The 14,484-nt window shown below is 35.1% G+C and overlaps 1 protein-coding gene across 2 annotated transcripts; it reads right to left on the bottom strand.

Annotated features, from left to right (window-relative positions):
* Window positions 1–5,009: 5,009 nt before the first annotated feature.
* chst3a (carbohydrate (chondroitin 6) sulfotransferase 3a) lies at window positions 5,010–12,472 on the bottom strand. Of its 2 annotated transcripts, XM_073835005.1 has the most exons (3): window positions 12,116–12,472; window positions 7,867–8,053; window positions 5,010–7,787 (listed from the first exon to the last, which is right to left on the bottom strand). In XM_073835005.1, exons 2-3 carry the CDS (start codon window positions 7,944–7,946, stop codon window positions 6,608–6,610), a joined length of 1,260 nt encoding a protein of 419 aa, XP_073691106.1. In that variant the 5' UTR covers window positions 7,947–8,053; window positions 12,116–12,472; the 3' UTR covers window positions 5,010–6,607. The 2 variants fall into 2 exon arrangements, with proteins under 2 accessions (XP_073691106.1, XP_073691107.1); XM_073835006.1 differs by lacking the exon at window positions 12,116–12,472 and having other exon boundaries at window positions 7,867–9,243.
* Between the last annotated feature and the right edge of the window lie 2,012 nt (window positions 12,473–14,484).

Here is a 14,484-nt window from a genome sequence, read left to right as displayed (position 1 = left end):
ATATGCTGAATATATTTATCTTTTATATTTCGTCTTTTATATTTCACATAAAAGACGTTTACATATAGTCCACAAGAGAAAATAATAGTTGAATTTCTAAAAATGACCCCGTTAAAAAGTTTGGTTTTTAATACTGTATTGTTACCTGAATGATCCACAGCTGTTTTTGTTTTTTTTTTGTTATTTTTTTTTATTGACAGTTGTTCATGAGTTAAACAGTTAAACTGTCTGCTGTTCATCAGAAAAAATCTTTCAGGTCCCATAAATTCTTTAGTTTTTCAGCAGTTTTGTGTATTTGAAGCCTGTCCAACAATGACTGTAAGATTTTGAGATCCATATTTTCACACTGAGGACAACTCATATGCAACTATTACAGAAGATTCAAACACTTACTAATGCTTCAGAAGGAAAAACGATGCATTAAGAGCCGGGGGTTCAAAAGTTTACACCCCTGGCTCTTAATGCATCGTGTTTCTTTCTGACGCATCAACTAAACATCACAAAAAAACGCTGTGGATCATTCAGGTAACAACACAGTATTAAGAATCAAGTGTATGTAAACTTTTGAACGGGGTCGTTTTTATAAATGTAACTAGTAATTTCTCTTGTGGACTATATGTAAATGTCTTTTATGTGAAATATCTTATTCAGGTCAGTACTAAATAAAAAACAACATGTATTTTGTATGATTCCTCTTATTTTGGTAAAATAATTAACATTTTGTAGATTCTACAAGGTGTATGTAAACTTTTGACTTCAACTGTATTTTTATGTGGTTTCTGCAGCTTGAGGATGGTATGTAGCTGGTGGATGCTGGGTATTAGTGCGGTGTGCCCATTAGGAACAGAGCGATAGGGCTGGGCACCCCTGTCCGCCATTAACTGCGGATTAGTGCTGGACCTCACACCCTTTGATGAGCGGTTTCTTCACATCCGCTCTACTGAAAGTCGGCAGGCAGTCACGCTCTTGTGCACACACACTTTTTCCAAACCTACTGTATTGAAAATACAAACGGTGTGTTTGTCATATTCATTATTCCATGAAACTGTATCTTGTTTATGGCAGAAGACAATTCTCTTAGTGTGATTTGAAATTAACGATGCCACAAACTCTCAAAAGAGTTTCAGTGTCAAAGCCTAACTTTTAAAATTTAAAGTAATCATTCTTTTGATGTGGGTGAGAGGTTATTTTAAGAAGCTGACCTGTCTCAGAGCTGCTCTATTGTCTAGTGCACACTGCCCTCTACTGTCACAGACCTCAAACAACAGAACGACAAGCATGTGAATAGCATGAAGATATTGATGCATCAGGGTGTTTTCTGTTTTGGACCCATTAGAATCAAACCTCCATTTTTGGGGTATTTTGACATTTATTTTGAAGGGATAGCAGAAGCTAAAAAGCATCTTTTGGAAAGTAATCAGTAAAAAACAGTAATACTGTGAAGTGTTATTATATTTTCAAATAACTGTTTACTATTTGAATATATTTTTAAATGTTTTTTTGCCCTTTGATGGTAAATCTGAATTTTCAGCAGCCATTACTCCAGTCTTTAGTGTAACATGATCCTTCAGAAATCATTCTAATATGCTGATTTGCTACTTATTTCTTCTTATTATCAATGTTGAACCAGTTGTTCTGCTAGAGATTTTTGTGGAAATCATGATACGTTTTTTTTTTTTTGGAAACTTCAAAAGAAAAGTATTTATTTGAAATAGAAATCTTTTGTAACATTGTCATTACTGACATTTTAAACAATTTATTGCATATTTGTTGAATAAAAAAAGTAATTGTAATTTTTACTGATGCTAACATTTTGAAAAGTAGTGTACAATCTCAGCTGGTTCAGGTTACTTAATTTTTCAGAATGAAAAAAAGTCAATAATCTGACACTCAGAAGAAGAAGCTTTAATACAGTAAGAAAAAAAAACCTTAAAAGCATTTCATTTATTTATTTATTTTTCTTAAAAGCTAATTAATTCATTCTAGTCTATGGGCAAAAATTAAAATGGAAGTTATGAGGAAACAAAACTGGTTATCAACATTCTGAAAAATATCCTCTTTTATGTTCTACAGAAGAAAAAAAGTCATAAATATAATTTAATAAAACTGCAGTTGTGCTGAATATTATTCCAAACTTTTAAACAATACTATTTATATAATTATTGTATAATCTAATAATAAAGAGTTTTATTTTTTTTTTATTTTTTTTAAAGAAGTCTCTTCTGGTCACCAAGCCTGCATTTATTGGATCCAAAGTATAGCAAAAACAGTACAATTTTTAAATAATTTTACTATTTAAATAACCGTGAATAATTTGAATATATTTCAAAATGTAATTATTTCCTGATTTAAAAGCTGATTTTTTTTTTAGCATCATTACTCCAGTCACACGATCCTTTAGAAATCATTCTAATATTCTGATTTGCAGCTCGAAAAAACATTTATTCATATTATTATGATGTTGAAAACAGCTGAGTAGATTTTTTTTATAGAAAATTCAGAAGAACAGCATTTACTGAAATAGAAACCTTTTGTAACAGTATATCTTTATCATCATTTTTGATCAATTTAAAGCATCCTTTCTAAATAGAAGTATTCATTTCTATAATTTCTTTCCCCAAAAAAAAATATACTGGCTCCAAGCTTTTGAATGGTATAGTGTATAATGTTACAAAAGCTTTTTATTTCAGATAAATGCAGATCTTTGGATCGTTCTATTCATCAAAGAATGCTGAAAAAAATTACTCAAATGTTTAAATACTAATCATAATACTTCTAATAATAATAATGATAATATAATAATAAATGTTTCTTTAACAACAAATCAGAATATTACAATGATTTCTGATGGATCATGTGACACTGAAGACTGGAGTAATGATGCTCAAAATTTAGCTTTGATCACAGGAATAGATGACATTTTAGAATATATTCAAATAGAAAGCAGTTAATTTAAATAGTACAAATATTTCACAATATTACTGCTTTTGTTGTATTTTGAATCAAATAAATTCAGAAGAGAATTCCTTAAAAAACATTAAAAATCAGTATGGCCAGTTATTTTGTTCATATTTTGTAACCCGTAATGCATTTTCAATATTGAGGTTGTAGGCCTATACTGCACTCTTCACAAAATCGTCACCTTAGAATTGAGCCTTAGATAAGGTTCTGTCTGCATTTTGAGCACTTTCGAGATATTGAGCTTCAAAGTTTTTGCATTCCATAGACTTCTGTATATAGAACCATTTTGTTTTCTAAAAAAAAAGGCCCAAAATGTACACAGCTTACAAAAGAAACATCGAATAATGTAAATAAGTTGTCAAAGAATAAGAATATGTGAATAACTAAATTTTGACAAAAATGTCAGAAAGAACCTTATAATTCTAAGGTGACGAAATATACAATACTCTGTAACTAACAGTAATGTTAAGAAATATAAGTACTGGGATCATGAAGATGATAGAAACTTCATCATTTGAAGGGATTTCCAGGACCTGTATTTATTGTTTGTTGATGGTAATTATTGGCATAAGCAGACAAGTCAGAACTCTGTCTCACATCCACTCTCTCTGGTCAAGCCACGTATTTCCCTCACTTTTTCAGCGCAGACTTCAAGCAGACACTAAAGATAAACATCAGCAGTGAGATCCAAGACTGGATGACTAAGCAACAACTCAGAAATACCGTTAAAGGAACATTTTTTCCATAAACACATCCTTTTTTTCCCCTTACAAATACCTTTTTTGTCCAGTTTCAGACGTTATTTTTTCCTCACGTTATTTGCGAGGCATCAATGAGTCAATTCGAGTGAGTGGAATAATCCTTCTGTGTTGCATACGATTAGTCAGCTCAGCCTCTAGCAGGCCAGCAGGCTTCTGAGCCATAAACAGGCAGCGTTGTGTGCTTTAGAGACTGGAAGCTTTGGAAAGACAGTATGAAAGGCCTGTTCAACGGTCGTCTGAGCCCTAGTGTGGACAGAGCACCACTTAGAAGGTGTGGCACATCCTGAGAGAGTGGAACACATGCACATACACATCCAAACTGATTTCCTGTTGCCCTGCCTGCACAACACTCTCACAGTAGTCCCAAATCAGTGTAGAATGAGTGAAAGAAAACATACTTAGAAACGGAAAATACTGCCACATTTGTTTTCACAGGCCTTCATGTCTTATACGAACATCAGAGATGTGTTATTGATATTGATTTGTGGCGAGGAAAGACCTCTGCCAATGGAACAAGCCATTTGCATATGTCCTCAGCGTGAACTAGCAACAGACGTCCTACGGGTATAAATCAAACTTTATGTTCAGCATACTTGCGTCACAAAATGTTCACTCTGAGAACTGATTTTTCACTACGTTCTTGTGGAAGTCAGCTAAAAAAAAAAAATAAATAAAACAGCGGCAAAATTTCCCAATGGACTCTTTAAATTAGGGATTCTGATTCCAAGGGACATTGCAACACTGGTGGATCACAATAAACCCATATTTTGTGAAATACCAGTGTGTAGACAGACACTCCGCTCTCTCTCGCTCTGTTTAACAGATGCTAGACTCTTAAATGCACATTTGCCAGAAAAATGCAATAGCGAATTTTTAATTATTTATTGTTGCAAAAAGACAGCAGCAGTACAATTAAAGAGAAACATATCCTGGTGTGCAAATATGACAAATGTGTGTTTTGTGGCTTATTTTTGTGAATAACAATGTGTGAATTTGTTGTGTGCGTGATGTGCTTCTTGCTTGCAGTGTAAAATCAACATAACTGACCCTGGACCACAAAACCAGTCATAAGTAGCATAGGTATATTTGTAACAATAGCCAAAAAAAAAAAAAAAAAAAAAGCAAAAAAAAAAAAAATTGGTCTAAATTATCGATTTTCTTTAATGCCAAATATAAGAATATGTTCCATGAAGATATTTTGTAAATTTCCTACCATAAATATATAAAAACTAAAGTTTTGATTAGTAATATGCATTGCTAAAAACTTCATTTGGACAAATTTAAAGGAGATTTTATCAATATTTTGACTTTTTTGCACCCTCAGATTCCAGATTATCAAATAGTTGTATCTCAGGCAAATATTGTCCTATTCCAGCAAACCATACATCAATGGAAAGCTTCAAAACATTGACCCTTATGACTGGTTTTGTGGTCCAGATCACATATATGCTTTATATAAAGCATGAAGATACTTTTTTTTTTTTTTTTTTAAAGAACAACTGTTTTGCCAATGCAGACATCTGTAATCTTTGGCATACTACTGTAGGTCTCCATGGCCGGGAAATAGTTTGAGAGTGATGTGGATATTTTGTTAAGATAAGATTGTAAAATTTCTTGTGCAGAGAGAACATCACTGGTTCTCAGTAAATCTGTGTTGAGATAAGATTGTAAAATTATGCGTGCAGAGAAAACATCACTGTTTTCACAGTCTTTAATTTTGAGAATGTCTTTGTAGGCTTCATTGCTGTCATATAAGACTTTGTGTTTCCTAACAATAATTCCCAAACGGCCATTCTGTGATGTCTGAAATAGCTTTGGCATTATGGCTTTGGCTGAAACTAAATGCCAGCCAGCTATTTTAAGAATGCTATGCTTTTCAAAAGTCTTCCATTAATCTAGCCAGAGAACACTGGAGGTTACAAAGTGGAGTTCGTAAAGAAACTGGTACTGATTTTACTTGTTCCTATCCCTGCATGGTCAAAAAGCAGCTGCTCTTGGAAAATCTTAGTGTTTTCTTTAGTATTTTGCTGTTTCTGTTGAGTATTTTCCATTGATTCATATTTATGTGACAAACCATACAGGCACTAGAAATGACAGTTGAGTCATTGTGTTCACTTATTCATTTATTTATTTATTTAGCGGAATAAAATTACTTTTTATTGCTATTAACTTTAGTAAAAGTTTCTAAGCATAAACTTCCCAACCTTTACTTGTCATATTCTATTTGTTGTGCTTTAAAAAAGTTCACTTCAGTTTTTTAGAGAATAATGCCACAATTGTACTCTAGGATCACAGCTGAATGTCAAAAGCTGCCTTTTATACTGACTGCCTCTTCACACAGTGGAGTGTTTTCTCAGTTAATATCCAGAGACGCTGAAAAAAAAAAATTCTTACAATAAATCTTACAATAATGAGAGATGACAAACTCTCACAGCCAGTTTTGGGCTTTAATTTCAACAAAGCAATTTGAAATGACTCTGCTGACCACACAATACTTTAGCAGAAGCACCACACATAAATAAGACGCCTACTTGTTTTGCTTCCCTCTGTGTGTAAAAATGGTCCTTTAGCTTTTTTCAGAAAAAGGAAACACTGTTTTCAGATACCCACATTCACAGGCAGATCATGTCTCATCTAATGAGTACAGATGATTTTTGTCCTCATTAAACTGTTTTTCATATGAAGGCATAATCTCAGCTAGGCTTAAATAAATCAGGTGATGCATGCCAGATATACCTCAGTCAAAGCAACATCCCAGTGTGCTACAGTGTGCCAGTGTCTCTGCTATGCATATTTTTAGTCCACATATAAAAACAAAAAACCATGTCACATTTCACGCATGGTTTTCCTGTAACAACGTGTGCATCAAAAAATGTAACATATGTCTAAATAAATTGTTTTTCTTCAAGCAAACTAAAGGATCTGTTCAATAGTGTCTGTTCACTGTCTACAAACCTATACCCAAAAAGTTTCATAGTCGGTCCACAAACTTTCTGCACAACTTGGGCCAGTTTAAACGGTATACTAAGTCGCCATTTCTCAACCTGTTCTGAAGAGTTTTTTTGGGTGGAATAGACACCACTTGTCTCGGGCGATGCATGCGTGTTTTTGAGGATCCATTCCCGTGCTTGTGCCGTCATCGGAAGCCCTGTGAAATTGTACATTTCTGCTGCTTTGTGCATGGGGTACCTGGCGATATCCTCGTAACGTACTAGCATATAACGGTTTTTCAGCCACTCCGGCTGACTTAAGCCCAACTCGGCAGAGATGCGAATATTATTACAGTTTCCTTCAAGACGTTTGACCTCTTCATCCTCTATAGGAACGTCTCCATTCACTGCCCAGCTTTTCCAGTTCTGGTACTTACTTGCAAAGGCCACCATCCTTGATGCGAGGATGGCTCGAGGGTCCCTAACCAGCTGGATGAATTTGATATCCAACCGAGGGTCCTCTACTAGAGAACGAAGCGTGTCTAATTGTCGGACCCTCACTGCTTTGATCACCCTGTGCTGTTTCCCTAGACAGACCTCGGACGCCAAGGTCAGATTGAGCGGCCCGCAACGTCTCGTCTTGCAGTGGTACCTCTCAAAAACGTTTTTTACAACTGGAGAGCACACTTGCTCCTCACAGAGGGCCTTGCTGGATTCTCTGCGGAACAGGGCAGGGGTGATGTGGTCCCATGGAGGAGGGCTGATGAAGCGCTCCAACATGGAGAAGTTACACAAGAAGAGATGCTGCAGGACATCCCTGTACACCCAAACGGACGTGCTGGCATTTGTGCCACTTGAGCCAATTGATAGCATCCTCTCCACATGCCAGAGCGGCTCAAAGAGGTAAAACATGTTGCTGCCCTGTTGGTTGAAGAACTCGCCCACGAAGGAAGATCCTGTGCGAGTTGTAGCCATTAAGAGGATGTGCTTTCGCCCTGCCTGAATGGCGTTCTCAACATACAGGTCTTCTGGATAGGAACCATTGTCGTCCATTATTACCAGAGAGCTGGAAGCATTGTAGGGCAATGGAGGCTCCGTCTGTGGGCTCCGTCTGAGTGTCAGCTTGTCTGAGACCCTGTTCATTTCAAGATTAAGAAAAAGTTCAGTTTTAAAAATCTTAAAAATCTATTTTTAGTAAACCCAAAAAATCTCACCTTGAAATAATGTTGTTTTCCTTTTCAATGATGACAAGTGCCACAATGCAGATAAGGATGACTGCATACTTGTTCCTCATTCTCAAATGAACTTCGATTTGGGAAATGCCTCCACAGACTGCTAATTAGTCGCTGCTGCCAACTGTTTTGGGTTCATCTCATGTCAGAACCTGGGTCTACAATTCATCTGCAATAAACAAAATCAAGACAGCAGTTTTGGCACCATTTCCACACAGACATAAAACTCACTAACACACCAGCTCTATGTATTGATTCCAAGCGGTGACAGATTTATACCGTTTGGCACAGGGCAGTATAAGCGGACACAGACAATTTCAGCTTTGTTCCCAAACAAGCGGCCTGCACTGTCATCACCTGTCCAGTAATTCCACTAATGTGGGATGATGAGAGATGATGAGGTCCACAGAATAGTGTCTCTCTTTGGTAACTGCTTACTGTGAATCACGATGAATCATAAAAGCAGTACTTCTTTTAGATTTTTTTTTTTAATTATGATGTGAACCAAAACCACAAAACCAGTCTTAAATAGCATGGGTATATTTGTAGCAGTTGGCAAAAATAATTTGTATGGGTCAAAATTATCACCAAAACTCATTAGGATATTAAGTAAAGATTATGTTCCATGAAGATATTTAGTACATTTTCTAAAATAAATATATCAAACTTTTTGATTAGTAATATGCATTGCTTAGAACTTTATATTGACACTTTTAAAGGTGATTTTCTTAATATTTATTCAGCTTTCAGATGTAAATTTCAATTTAAAAACATTGACCTTTATGACTGGTGTGGTCTGGGGTCACATATTAAATATATTGGTATTTACATTGCTTTTTTTAAAGTTTGGAGTCAGGTTATTTTCAGTGTTTTTAAAAGAAGTATCAAATGCTCACAAAGAGTGCATTTATTTGATCAAAAACAGTAATACTGTAAAATATATTACAATTTTAAATAGATGTTTTCTATTTTGATATATTTTAAAATGTAATTTATTCCTGTGATGCCAAAGCTGAATTTTCAGCAGCCATTACTGTCGCATGGTCCATCAGAAATCATTCTAATCAATTCTGATATTCTTAATATTTTTGTGGAAACTGTAATGCATTTTTTAGTACTTGTCAGTACTTGTAAGTACAAAAGGACAGAGAAAAAGCATTTATTTGAAATATATTTTAATTAACTTTGTCACTTTTGATTAATTGAATGCATTCTTGCTGAATAAATGTATTTATTTCTTAAATAAAACTTACTGATCCCAAATAGATGGTAGTCTATTTTATCACTGTAATTATTAAATTGAGATATTTTTTAAAATCATATTTATTTTAATTGTTAAATATTTTAAGTGATGAAAATGGTAAGAATCATTAATTCACAACAACAACAAAAAACACTGCTCATAGCTACAGAATGGTTTGGCCTCTATAACCCAAGTCTGAAATGCTTTCATTAAATATTGGGAGCCAGATGGTGTTGATTTTGTTTATTTGACAAGGAACCATTTTCTGAGAGTTTGTGTCCTCTACACATTGTTTCAAATCTATTGTTGTAGCATTTCTTTAATATACAGTACAACATTTCCATCAGTTTTCAGGAAAGCAGACATTAGCTACATTGAAGCATTGGTCTGACCTTTAAATTCAACAAGCTGTTTGTTCATTGTAGCTGTTGTGGGGGAAGTTTTGGTTTAACTTTATAAATAAACTCTTGTTTTGAGGTTATTCATCTGTTTTTTGTTTATCAATGTTTTATAAATAGTAAGAGTTTTGAATACAGAGGTTTAAAGCTAATGTCTGTTCAAGGAGAATATTAATATGTGACCCTGGAGCACAAAACCAGTCTTAAATAGCACGGGTATATTTGTAGCAATAGCCAAAAATTAGGATCATTGATTAGGATATTAAGTAAAGCTCGTGTTCCATGAAGATATCTTGTAAATGTCCTACCATTGCTAAGAACTTAATTTGAACAACTTTAAAGGCGATTTTCTTAATATTTTTTCTTCAATATTCACCCTCAGATTCCAGATTTTCAAATAGTTGTATCTCGGCCAAATATTGTCCTGTCTTAACAAACCATACATCAATGAATGTAAAAAAAAAAAAAAAACTCGTAATGTAAAGAAACCGTTTCCTAAGGGAAATGGTAAGGAAATGACACCATTACAACACTACAAATATATTGGGCTGTTTTGTTGCAATAAAACCAGTAGCTTAAGGGCACATTTGACCCCAGATAACCCCACCAAATGGTTTTAAGTAGGTGAGCTGCCATAACCAGACATAGCTCTATTCAGGGCTGTCGTTTACTAGCAATAACGCATTGCGTTACCTTCACAGCAAGGCAAACAACACCGGTTGACAGGGTTAAGCTGGACCATATCAAGACCACATCTGTGCAAATAAACCTACCAGACCTCAGTCAGACAGAATGTGACACTTTCCTAAACTGTGCTAAAAACACGAGGAGATCCAGTGCAATATTGTAGTCGTAAAATAAGACGTGTACCACTGGGAAAACTGTCATAGGTAAATGCCATGCAATTTGTCTGCACAAAGAGTAGCATTTAGGATATGACACAATTTTCGAGCCGTCAAGGAATGATAGTGTGCAGTCTAAGTAAATATAAACCAATTATGTGGGCTTATTATGCCATAGCCGTCAAACTGTCAGGCACGGCGGTTGAGCTGAGATCTTTACATATTCAAGAACCACTGAAGCATTTGACAAATCTGATGATCTGCTCAAGCAGAAACGGACATCACTCTGTTCATCATTCCCATACAAATTACATTAATGGCTTATCTTACAGCCTTATAGATGTGTTCGAAAAACATGCTTAAATAATCCTACTCCAGCAGCGTTTGGGTTTATTTTTCATTGTGTGAAAACATACTTAGATTTGATTTGCTCCTTACACATCAGTAGCTTAACCACTGTGCATCTGATGCTTTCGGACTGGTCTGTGACATATGGTCAATCATTTTAAACCTTTGGGACAGCGCTACTTTTTTATCCAGGAGTATTACACGGATATAATCTAGTGGCATTTTCTGTCAGAAACATGACACAGGAAGTGAGTTAGCATGGGTATCAGAGAGGTGTGTGCAGTCTGGGACCAGGGAGCATGTTTCATCCTTGTGTTTTTGTCTTGTTTCATTACGGAGCGCTTTGCAGTTCAGCAGTGCGTGATGGCGCCTTCTGGGAGATAGGCAGTGTTTAGCTGGAGTTCTTCTATATGAGATAAATCCACTATCACCAGTGACAGGCTCGCTTGTGCTGCCTGGGCCCACGACTTGCAGCTGCAGCAGCGGTGGAGGAGGGGAACAAGAACAGGGGGTGTATTTGTCATGGACATATCACAAAATGTAAACCTTAAAGAGACGTGGCACCAAATGGCTTCTCTCTCACACACACACACACACACACACACACACACACACACACACACACACACACACACACACACACACACACACACATAGAAAGGCCACACCATGACTTTCACTTGCTGTTTTGAACTAATCAGTGTGAACTAACAGGAATGTAATGACACCACTCTAACTGCTAATTACTAGGTTATATATGGTAACATAAAAGTTGCATTTAAAATGCTTTAATTGCTGTCTTGAATGTTTATATCAGTTTGTATTAATTCAAAGTGGTGGTAAAGTCACAATATGCAGCAAGACATTTTTTTTTTCAACCACTTTAGATTTCATTAATGACCAAGAAAATTTGAATACAAATAGATGGAAGCAAATACATTTTTGTTTCGTGTATAGACATTTTAAAATATAAATAACTATCTAGTCAGTTCATTAAATAAGATTAGATAGATTAGATTAGAATTTGTCCACATCACCGATTTATATTAAGATTTTTCATTTATATGACATCCTCAAATTAAGTCATCTATTTTAAAGTCAGTCGTTTTATCTCAAGACTTAATGCTTTCTTGTAAGAAACGTGATAGATAGATAGATAGATAGATAGATAGATAGATAGATAGATAGATAGATAGATAGATAGATAGATAGATAGATTGTTCAATGTGAGAAAAACAAAAACACTGAACTAAGAAAGTTTACTATTGTGATGTTGCAGTTATGTGAGATAAATAAAAAGACAAAAAAGAGCTAACTCAGAGATTACTATTGTAATGTTGCTGTTATGTTTAAGTTAAAACATGACTGGACTTAAAATATCTAGACTGAGGAAATCTTACCTTACAGACTGAACACCCGGGTCTCCAGTAGTTCATCTTGAGCATCCTGAGTGATCACGTCTGGTACACATTATTCCTCTGCGGTATGTGAAGATTCCTACTGCACTTATTAAAGTGAGTGAAAACGCTTATTACACTGTAAAGTTAAAGTTTGATAATACGGACTTCATACCCTGTTATTTCCACGAACAAAAGGAGATCATTCATTGTTAAGAAAGTTCCAGCTTAGACATTTTTGCTGGGACTCGTAAATTGAACGGTCCTGAAGTTATTTCCAGATTCTTGTGGCATTGAAGAAAAGCTCTTATTCATTTATCTTCATTTGCGCTTTTCTCCGGTGCAGCATGCTGGAAAACGTGTCCATTACTCGGCGGTCTCTAAGTTTGGGCTATCCTTGGATACACGGTCACGTGGTCAAGTAAGAACCCCCAGTGTGAGTGTTCACAAGGGCTTTTCTGTTTGAGGAGGGCCCTGGGACACTCCTACGTGGATTCCTTCATCCCCCTTTTGCAGTGGGGAGTCGAGAGGTCTGAAATCTGGGATGAAACACGCTGCGTTCACTCATTGAATGAATCAATGGACAAAACTTATCTGTGCGAATTACGCACCTTAGTATCCCTTTAAAAATACTTTCGTCATTATGTTTTTTCCAATAAGTTACCACAGTTTTTGTTAAGGTGTAAATCATAAGTTATCTTTTTTTTTTAAACAGTGTAAAGATTTGCGTTATTTGTTTATTCAGATAACAGTCGGCAGTTTTAACGTACTAACTTGTGATATCCAGATTGATGTAGGCAGGTTACTAGCTTTTTTCGTGAATGGTTTGTGTATTTTTCATCCACGCTTGATGTGATGCTGTTGTGCACCGAATGACCCCTGTTGGATCACTAAAATAAATAGCCTGTGTATGTGTCCCAGGTCCAGCGGTGCCACGAAGGAGAGCCTCGAAACGTTTGTTTAGCGTTAACGTTTTGTAACCACGTGGGGGCGGTGATGTACAGTTTTACTGACAATAACGAACTACAGTACAGTTTAACCAACAATTTTTAACGAACTTCAATCAGTGACATCAAATATTGACATGAATATTATATATGTTATATTGATATATACTATAATATTAGCTACTGCCAAGATGGGTCTTTATCAAACCACTGTAATTGCCAAGTCCCAACAATTTGTTTGAAGTACTGTTCTTATCATATTTAAACAGAGGTTATAGCTATTGCTCTGCAGTTTTATTTATAGATTAAAAACACAACTACGTTTGTTTACATCTCCAACAATATTTTGGCAATAGGAGAAACATGAGAAAAAATGATTGGGTTGGAAGACGATGTAAAAGCTTAAACTCTTAGCTAGAATACATAATATATTTTTTTCAGATAAACTGAAGTTTGCAAGAAGATTAAAATGACCCTAATATGTTGATGACCCAGACATTGCATCCAGTCCAAAGCTTATTTGTAATCCAAGAAGTAACATTCAAACATGTAGATTGAAGATTTTAGATCTTTATATATTTAATAGTTACATATTAATATTGAAACTGGTTTTAAATAGTTTTAATAATTAAATTGTAGTTAATTCTCCTAATAGCATATGCATTCCACATGAATTCATAAATACATTTCATAAATATTGAGTTGTTTACATATTTACTGTAGTGATTATAATTTGCAGTTTATTTTGTATAAAATAGCATTGTTATCATTTAAAATCACTATAGCGGACCGAGGGTGTCATTTGAGGGGTTTTTTCATGTCCTATTTTAGACCATGCCAGGATAATCATAATAAAAGCGATATCTAAGACCTTTTATAGTCACGTCAGAAACAGATTTAAGAAGATGATAATATTTCGCATAAATGGCAAATCTGTCTGTCATTCAAGGTTTCTATATATATATATATATTTTTTTTTTTTCACATAATCCACACTGCTGATGTATGACTGACGCACATGATCACAGCATACAAGAAATTTCCAGGGTTAATCTTACGATAAACTGGATTTTTGACCTACTTTGATTGTGAAACCAAACAGAAATGCAAAGAGTTTGTTTTGCTTTATTATTTATAATTTCATTATGTATAATCATTAAAAGCAAGAGCTTTGCAACAATTTGATAATCATAAGCATTCAAGGCAAAATTTTCATAGTCATATAAAGTAAGCCATATGCTCAGATCTGCCAGAATCCAGTGTTTTCTGTGGTGTACATGCAGAGACGCTTCTAGTTTGTGTGTCCCTGTAGACTGGGCCTGAGCACTACACGATGATGAAGGATTATTGTAGGTTAATCTGCTTGCCTGCCATCTGCCTGCTCCAAACAAATTAAACCTGAAAGCAAAGCCACACTCACAAATG

Source organism: Garra rufa, chromosome 2, assembly GCF_049309525.1.
Source record: "Garra rufa chromosome 2, GarRuf1.0, whole genome shotgun sequence".
NCBI classification, from domain to species: domain Eukaryota; kingdom Metazoa; phylum Chordata; class Actinopteri; order Cypriniformes; family Cyprinidae; genus Garra; species Garra rufa.
This window is presented reverse-complemented; position numbering and strand designations above follow the sequence as displayed.